We start from the raw sequence: 9,336 nt of genomic DNA, 5'->3' as shown, positions 1-9,336 counted from the left end.
ACGAGTTATTAATGAGCTGAAGTTCTCCTGGAGCCGGAGACCCAGCGAGTGTGTTTACATCCGTCTCAGACGGCCGTACAATAACAACAGGGATCAATCAATTCACTTAGATATATATATTTTTCCTCGACTCCCTTCATTTTATTTTTGTTTTTATTATTATTATTATTATTATAATTATTAATGTATACCTCACGACCCTCCAGCCCCTGCCACTTCGAGCGGACATCCATCAAATTTATCACCATGCCTCCCAGAAGCTCTCAAGGGGAAAAGTGGAATGTGATACCTGGACGATATCACAACCCCCGCCCCGCCCCGCCCCATTTCTGGAGGTCTATCTTGCCTGTGGTAGCATCTTAGGGATTTTAAACCCGAAATCTCGGGACTCTCTGGTCGTTTAAAAGCTGTAGGTGTTGACATGTGTGACTTTGTGCCTGGAGTGAAAATGGCTTTGAAAAAATGTTTTCATTTAAACCTTGATTATGTGCTTTAGAATCATAAGTGCTATTGGACTTGCACGCCGACTATGTGCTGCTAGAATCATTTGTCAGTTCAGCGTTTGTTATTATGTTTGTTTGTTTTTATTTTATTTTTTTGCTTTCGTTTAAGAGATATGCCAGACAGTAAATCAGCTTTCCTCATCTCACTACCTGGACTTGGACTTGGACTAGACTGAAACACTGGACTTATGCCAATGCTGCCAACACAAGTTGTTGTCTTATTCCACACGATGTATGTACTTTTTTTTTTTTTTTTTTTTTTTTAAGGAATTTTGTAAAAAAAAAAACTAAACAAAAAAAAAACTATTTGCAAATGAGCCCATTTCCAGCCACACAACTTGAAAAATAAGCTAATCATTAACAATTACTAAAAAAAAAAAAAAACAGTCGAAAGAAAAGACCCTCCACCTGCAGAACACGGCAGCTTCACTAACCCACAGCAGACTCCAGTGCCTTTGACTTCCCCTCCAAAACCGGAGACGACGACGGGACCTGGTGGGAACAGAGGAAAGAAACCAGTGGGAGGAGGAGGTTCTCTGATCAAGGGGGACACTGGTTTACACCTCCAGATGGATGGAGCAGTTTACTGTGTTAAAAGTACGCTATCATGGAAAATAAAAAAATACAAATAAAAAAATTGAGCAAAAACGTATCCAAAACAAACAAAAAAAAACCACAGGATCATGATTGTGATTTCCTTTGTCCAATATTTTCTGAATGCAGAGTTTTCCGTTTGGATGTTTCAAGTGCCATGTGTCTCGTGAGGTGTGGCCAGCTGTAGCACGCTCTAATGCAAGCACAAGCATCTGTCATTGGCATTTTTTTGGGAGGGGGGGAAAGGTTCTTTGTTCAAAACCAGTTGTGTATATATATAACTCAAATTGACAAAAAAAAATATTTATTTGTCTCCTGACTATTTGGTTTGTTCTTTTGGAGTACTTTTTTTTTTTTTTTTTATCAGAAATGTTGGCAAACGTGCATTTGTGATTTTTTTTTTTTTTTTTTCCTCATTTTCTCTTTCTGGACAATGTATAGTATCTAATATATACACATATATATATCTACACACAAATTCCATGTGATTCTTTTTGTGTGCTGTTTTAAATTCTTTCTTAGTATACCGTATCTTTTCAGATTTGGCAAGAGCAAACCAATGCGTGTAGGGTGATTTGTATCGTGTATTTTACATAAAAAAATGACAACTGGGGGACTTTTATATTTATAAAGACATTATTTAGTGTGTCGTATTGATGAATATAGATACTATTAAAGACACATGTAGTTTGGTTTTCTGAATATTTCAGACCTCAGCTCAGGCTAGCTTATTAGTGTTGTTTTCTTAAATTTTGTGGCTTGTCTTTCCAGTAATAAACTTTTTCTTGTTGAGAATGTCATTGGTCTCATTTTACTCCTCCACACACACACACACACACACACACACACACACACACACACACACACACACACACACACACACACACACACACACACACACACGACAGGAATCCACCGAAATAACCATCGCGGCAATGTGTCTATAATATTTTATTCAATCATATCCATACATATCACAGCCACATTCAAACCAAGTATGCGTTAAAAATGTAAAATGACACGTCATAGAATGAGACTCAAGATAACGAACGAGCACTTGCATCACCGATAAGATTTACAGCATTTTACTTTTTACGCTTGAAATACTTTGTACTGATTGAGTTCAAGGCTGAAAAGGTAGGAAAGTGTATAAAATACTGCAACAGTCAAATGTTAAACGACAGTGGACAACCAAATGTTAAAATACCGTCTGAACAATAGTGCTGAGAACTGACCAACAGCTGATATATTTTTGTTTAATTTTACCTTTTTTTTATTTTTGTTTTATACAGTTGATGCAGAACAAGTGACTGCAACCTGCAAATTGCTCAGGTTTGGTCGAGTCCATTGGGTGTGGATATGGCTTACACTTCTCTCACAGTTCCTTCATGCCGTTTCACAAGACTGTATGGAAGATTTTACAAGATTACTATCCTAAAAAAGAAATTATAAAAAATAAAATAAAAATAAAGGTGAACGCGCCGCTCCTTCCACCTCGACCACGGGGTTCCCTCTGGGAGATATCAAAAACATTTTAACCGTCTGCACTCGGAGATTATGAGGATAACAAAAAAAACAACAAAAAACACACACGTGACTATGAGACTATACAACGTAAGGAGATAAATCTTCCCGAAAGGAATTAAAGTGATAATGTACACAAGGTGGGCGTCTTCTAAACTACGAGTATAATTGATCGTATCCATGACGGAAGCCGCGGCGGACGCATGGTGACGACAGCGGAGGCTCCGTTTCAACTTTGTTTTTTTTTGTTTTTGTTTTTTTTGGTCTCCTGGTGACGGAAGTGTCCCAGCGTCGACGCGAGGTAAGTCCAACCGGGATCTAAAGAAAATTAATATTTATTGAAAACGAGCCGCCGTCAAACCCCGGAACAGGAGCCCGACGAGCCGCGACCGATGACTTCATAGTAATACAACATGGCCGCCGCCAAGTCCGACGACGGCGCGCGCGCCCCCCCCCCCGACCTTGACCGATAAAAACGCAAATAATAATAATAATAAAAAGGCTTGGGGAGAGGGTGCGTCGGCACCGCGGCGCCGAAAGGGCGGCGACGGAGTACCACCGCGCCGCCTGCGTGGCTCCAGTCCTGCTGGTGGCGGCGGGGCCCCGCGGATTCGGCCCCGAGGTGTGCGTTTGGCGCGGGCCTCAGTCGATGGGCTGGGGGTCGGCGATGGGCATGGTGTGCAGCACCTCGTCCAGCAGCTGCAGGGCGCGGTGCAGGTGGATCTCGATCCAGCACGGGGTCTCCTTGATGCTCTGCCGCGGGTAGTCGGGCCCCCAGCCCTTCACGAAGCTCATGCGCAGGATGCACAGCCGCCGCAGGTCGTCCACGCCGATGCCTGCGGCGGCCGACAGACCTGGAGGGGAAGTGGGGGAAAAAGGGGTGAGGCGCACGTTTCGGCCGGGCCTCCGCCGTCACGTAACGTAATAAGAGCCAGCAGGGAGACGGTCCGCCCGCTGCGGTTCTTCATCGATTACATCAAAAAATCTGTTCAACACCTTTAGTATTCCCAGGCAGAGAAATTTCCTTTAGGGGAAACAAATCTGCAAGTCGACCAAAAAGGGACAGCCGGGCACCGGAAAAGCGAACGCAACACAACAGCTGCTCGACAGCTCCTTCAATTTTTAACCGTATATAGAGACAAAAACAGAAAAAAAGGGAAGGTGTTGATGTTGAAAGCGTTCGGCTCCAGATGGTACGAAGCACAAAGAGACACAAAGTGCAGCGCGGGTCACTCACTGATGGCGGGGGCGATGCCCCCCACGGAGCCGGGTCCCGGGATGTTCCCGGCCACCGCCGCCGCCTGGGCCGCGGCCGCGGCCTGCGCCGTGGCCGCCTGCTGCTGCATCTGCCGGTGGCACTGGCGCAGGTCAAACACCTACAAGGCGACGAGAGGGAATTCAACCGTTCAGCAGTTGTTGGGATATTTAAGGACGACTTGACCGGACTCGTAGTAGAGGTTTCCCCGGTTCCCATAGACTAGGCAACATGAACACCGAGGGTCAACCACATAGTGGGAAAAAAAAAATAATAATTCATTTAAAAAAAAAGGCATGAAAGTGGCTGCAATACAGAAAAAATGGCCACGGGGGGCAGCACTGAGCGAGCAGAACCAATTAAGTGATGCCGCTGCTCTGAGCGCCCGAGAAGTGTCAAGTTTTGGAAGCAATAGTTTATGGAGTAGGATATTATAATGGGATGTAATTTCTCAGAACCTTCGACGACACTCATTAACCTAGCGTAACATGAATATGGGGGCAGTAGCTCAGGCGGTAGAGCCCGTTGCCGGCTCGAACCCTGGCTGTGCCGAACCGTCCGAGCAAGACACCAAACCCTCCAACTGCTCCCCGGGCGCTGCCACGTGGGTGGAAGCCCCCTGCTCCCAGATACTAGGATGCTAGGATACTAGGACGCTAGGATGGGTAAATGCAACTACCTTCCCCATGGGGATTAATAGAGAATATTATTATTATTATTATTATTATTATTATTATTATTATTAAAGGACAAATTTATACAAATGACAAATTGCCAAACTGTCTTTTGTCCCGTTTTACGCTCTGTGGAGTTGTATCAAACCAGTTAGAAATTAATTATGTTGTCCCAATATAAACCAGAGTGTTTATACCCAATAAATGAGAGCATCATGGAAGAAAAAGTGTGTTATTGTAGTTTACCACTCCACTCAAATGGAGTGACTGTCGGGTTACACGCTACTTTTCGCTTTAAGCCCAGAACCCGCTCTGCTGCGACGGAGGAGAAGCAGGGCGTGGCCGCGGCACCTTGATGTAAGCGCTGGGGTAGATCTTGTGAACGGCGTCGCCGGGCGCGCGTCCGGCCTCTCGGTCCAGGTAGTAGCTCTGCACGAAGACGGCGTGGTCGCTCAGGCAGCGCACCCAGACGTCGCCCTCGCCCTTACACTCCAGCTGCACTCCTTTGCCGATGTGGAGCCTGGGATATGGGGAGGAAAAAAAAAAAAAAAAAACGAAAGTCTAAAAGTCAAAAAGGGAGATGCGAGTCACACTCTTGACACTGATAGATCTTGCAGACTTTGGCCACCTGGCTCGCTCGATGTTCTCCGTCCTGTGCACGTTGCTCAGCTGCCCCAAGCAGAAGCGGTCCCCGCCCGACGGGTCCACGTAGCCGTCCACCGTCACGATGGGGCAGGTGGAGGGCACCTTGAACGTCTCCCCCACCTGCACGTCCATCTCAAAGTAAGCGATGGAGCACCAGTACTCTGGGGCTGCAGGGGAGGAACCCACGGCTTCAGATACGACCGACTATCAAAGCTGCTTCACACTCTGTCGTTAGGTTTGAACGGGTCGGTTATTCAGTGTCTACGGCGTAATACGAACCTGGGTGATTGGATATCGGCGGCTGGAATGCAATTTCATTAGCAACTGGCCCTAAAAAGAAGAGCCTCGTTAAATGGAAAGAAATACATCAACAGTCAAGCCGCTGCTCCACGTCATCAGCAAATTTAAAAAAAAACACAAAAAATGAGCACTTTTGATATATGCCTACTGATAGAAACCATAAATAAATGTTTACACAATGGGTTTAACAGCTTAGATGGGATGGATCCGGTTGCGATAATATTCACTCAGGTTATTTTAAATTATTTTATCCTTGACACTCACAGTAATGCCCGGTGTGAGACATGGGTTGATGGTGCTGTAGATGACCGTTCTGGTGCTGCGGCACCGCGGGGGTGAAGCTGCTGTTTCTGGTCCAATTGGGAGTGGAATCTGAAAAAACACACGCATACCATCTGTCATGTATACATTCAGCAATACACATACAATACAGGATGATACATTAAAGTTGGATTCAGCGACATTCAAGGAATAAATACAAAATATCAATCTCAATTAAACTATAATAACGAAACATCTCTACTATTATCACATGCAGACCCTGCTCTCCATCGTAAGGGATCCGACACAACATGTGTATTTTACCTTACGCTGCCGCAACAATTAATGTTCAATGTACTGTGTGCTCAACTCAAGGATTATTTTAACTTTTCCAAAATGCATAGATGGGAACGCTGAGGTCATTCACAACCAGAATGCATCGGCGTTGTGCGCTGCGAGGCCTCACTTGACGGTCCGGCCGTGATGCTGGAGAACGCCGAGGTGGAGGCCGAGCCGCCGCCTTCGGCGGGGGGAAGCAGCGCCGGCGTCCCGAAGCTCTCCGAGGGGCCCGGCCTCGACGGAGGGTGCTGGATGGTCTGCAGGTGAGTCTCCGAGCTGGAGTGGGACTGATGGTTGTCGAAATCATACTCGTCCTTGACCATAAGCGGAACTGGGGGGGGGTGGAAAAAACAAACAAAAAAAAAAAAAACAGAACTGTCGATGAGACACTGATCCACCGGGGACACGTTCCGCGGGGAAGAGACCGTCGCGGTATTTTCTCACCTGGATTGGAGAGGGTGAGTCCTGACAGGTCTGTGGACATAAAAAAAAAAAAAAAAAAAAAAAAGCACCGATGAAAGGAACGTCTGAAATGAATTTCGGGCTCTTTTCCCAATCCTCATCTTAATCGAAAGCGCGGAAATTTAAGGGCCTGTACTCGCCGATGCCCGGTGAAACCACCCTCTCGTAGTGGTACGGATTGACGCACACGTTGTCGCATTTGAGGTCGAAGGCGTACTGGCAGTACTTCACGTGCTTCAGCTCGTTCTTGTGTAGGTCGGGCCACCGCCACAGCCGGGCGTACACCACGTGGGGAAAGCCCTTGCGCCCCGCCACCTTTAAAAACACAGGAGATTCACTCTGCGCTGCGGAGCTTCGGGCGCATCCGTTCCACCTCAATAATAGGGGGCAGTGGCTCAGGAGTTAGAGGGGGTGGAGCCGGTTCGATCCCCGGCTCCTCCTGGTAGCGTGCTGTGTGTCCTTGAGCAAGACACTTAACCCCCTAACTGCTCCCCTATATGGCAGCCCACTGCTCCTAGATACATCAGTTACTAGGATAGGTAAAATGCAGAAAAATTGCAAATTTCCCCGTTGCGGGACTGATAAGGGCGTATAAAATAAAAAAAATACTTAAAAATAATTACGCCTCCACGTCTCCTACCTGCAGGCGTCCGTCCAGGGTGCGCTGGATGGTCACGCACTTGCTGGGATGGGCGCCGTTGGTGGTGATGGCGGTGATGAGGGAGTCGAGCTCGTCCTTCTTCTCTTTCAGCTTCTTCACCAGGCTCTCAATGGCGCGCTTGGCAAAGCTCTCGCTCTCGCCACCCTGCCGGTGGCACATCAGGCTGTGCACGATGCTCAGGCAGGCGTCGTTGCTGGTGGGCGTGTTGGTGATTGACATCCTGCTCCTTCAGGGTTAATCCTCGGGAGGGATTAGAGTGTCCCGGTCTCGTCGTGCCAGAGCGAGCGTGTCAGGGCGAGCGGGAAGGATTTATTTCAGACTAAGCAACCTGAAAACATGAACCATCACAGATGATGATTATGATTATAACTGGCTTCCAATATGGAAGCCCTATCCCATTCTGAACAAAATGTAACTAAACTAATTTGTATTTTGTCACATTTGCTATTTCAAACGCTGCCATGAGGATAAATTATACGTCACTCAATCAAGATTTTTTTTTTAAATTCATAATTAAGAAAATACAACTCAAAATGTTGATCACGCAGATGATATTATCAATACATTTAAATTCGGTGGATATTAATTTCCTTACTAAAGTATTTTGTATCTCATATTTTACAATTGTGACGACGATAATAATAATAATAATAATAATAATATCACGTGTGTCTTGAATTCAGCTAGTTTCAGAACCTGTTAACTGTGGGATTTTGTTTGATTATACATTATTGTCTGTATGTATTGGCTTTATCACATTCATCAACGCAGATGTTGACAGCAAGCAACATTTACTAAATAAATGATTTGAATAGTATACATTTATGTTGAAACTATGACCCCACAAATATTGTTTTTGTTATTAGATGTGTTGTTAGTTCAACTCATAACGGAATTCAAAAGGCATTTGACCACATCTTACGCAGCTGCAGAGTGTGCGTTTCCCTGATACTGGTGCTGCTAACACTGGAGTTATAGTAGCTCCGGTGGAAGCTGGAGTTATTGTAGCGCCAGTGATTGTGCTTCGAATTTAAATTAAAAAAAAAAAACACCTTTCCCCTTGTGCGCTTCAGTCGATTATTATTATTATTATTATTATTATTATTATTATTATTATTATTATTATTTCAGGTAACGTTGTTTGGGGAGGGAGGGGGGACCCTCATGAAACCAACCTAGCACGCTGGAGCTGGCTGGGCTAGAGACCGTCATCGACACCAACACATCCTTCAAGTTACAACGCCGCCTTTTGCGGGGTATGGTGGCAAATTTCTTTACTTACTCTCTCTCTCTATATATATATGTTATTGTTTGGTTTTTTTTTTATTGTTTTTTTTTAAATAAATAAACGTAATTACCGTGAATTATCCAACCGGAAGCAAAGGCAGGAGCATAAGCAGAGGCAGGAGCAGGAGCAGGAGCAGGGTGTTTTCACCAGCGTTATGAAAGCAGCTGCGGCAGGGCTAGCCAGTTAGCATTCGGCTACAGCGAGGAGACGCTCGCAAACTTGGCTGTTTATTCTTCCCCGAAACGCGCGCCGGGTCGACCCCACTCCGCCGCGGAACGGCCGACGACGTCCCGATAAACGCGCTCGTCCACCCGATCCGAGTAGCCACTACGTCCCGTTGCAGTCCGCGGCGGCACGGAGGGATTATTTTGGAGTGAACCTATTCCGTGGACGCGGCTAATGGTTAGCTAGAGGCTGGCCACCAAGATAAACACGGCGCTCTCCACCCAGGTGCCCACTGCGCATGCACTGCTGGCAGGTCGGCTGATAATAATGATGATAATAATAATAATAATAATTATAATTATAATAATAATAAATAAAATACTAAAACAAATAATAATAATAATTATAATAATAATAAATAAAATAATAAAACGAATAATAATAATAATAATTAATAATAAATAAAATAATAAAACGAATAATAATAAAAAATAATAATAATAAAACTAATAATAATAATAATAATAAATAAAATAATAAATACAATAATAAAACTAATAATAATAATAATAAATAAAATAATAAAACTAATAACAATAATAATAATAAATAAAATAATAAAACGAATAATAACAATAAATAAATAAATTAATAAAATAATAAAA

The 9,336-nt window shown here is 44.5% G+C and overlaps 1 protein-coding gene across 1 annotated transcript; it reads right to left on the bottom strand.

Annotated features, from left to right (window-relative positions):
* Positions 1 to 2,039: 2,039 nt before the first annotated feature.
* Positions 2,040 to 8,937, bottom strand: smad4a (SMAD family member 4a). Its single transcript, XM_080017271.1, has 11 exons — positions 8,577 to 8,937; positions 7,198 to 7,546; positions 6,698 to 6,872; positions 6,540 to 6,569; positions 6,223 to 6,426; positions 5,760 to 5,867; positions 5,475 to 5,525; positions 5,179 to 5,362; positions 4,902 to 5,070; positions 3,859 to 3,997; positions 2,040 to 3,475 (listed from the first exon to the last, which is right to left on the bottom strand). The coding sequence occupies exons 2-11, from the start codon at positions 7,435 to 7,437 to the stop codon at positions 3,264 to 3,266; spliced, it is 1,512 nt and encodes a 503-aa protein (XP_079873397.1). The 5' UTR covers positions 7,438 to 7,546; positions 8,577 to 8,937; the 3' UTR covers positions 2,040 to 3,263.
* Between the last annotated feature and the right edge of the window lie 399 nt (positions 8,938 to 9,336).

This window comes from Zeus faber, assembly GCF_960531495.2.
Source record: "Zeus faber genome assembly, chromosome: 17".
Lineage (NCBI taxonomy): Eukaryota > Metazoa > Chordata > Actinopteri > Zeiformes > Zeidae > Zeus > Zeus faber.
This window is presented reverse-complemented; position numbering and strand designations above follow the sequence as displayed.

What these genes read in the sequence shown, in the direction of transcription:
- smad4a (XM_080017271.1), bottom strand. Translation starts at nt 7,437, where the DNA reads ATGTCAATCACCAACACGCCCACCAGCAACGACGCCTGCCTGAGCATC. An exon ending in GCCGATATCCAATCACCCAG is followed by an intron (nt 5,363 to 5,474) that starts GTTCGTATTACG and finishes CCTCCCCTGCAG; the next exon opens with CCCCAGAGTACTGGTGCTCC. An exon ending in GGGCATCGCCCCCGCCATCA is followed by an intron (nt 3,476 to 3,858) that starts GTGAGTGACCCG and finishes CTTCCCCTCCAG; the next exon opens with GTCTGTCGGCCGCCGCAGGC.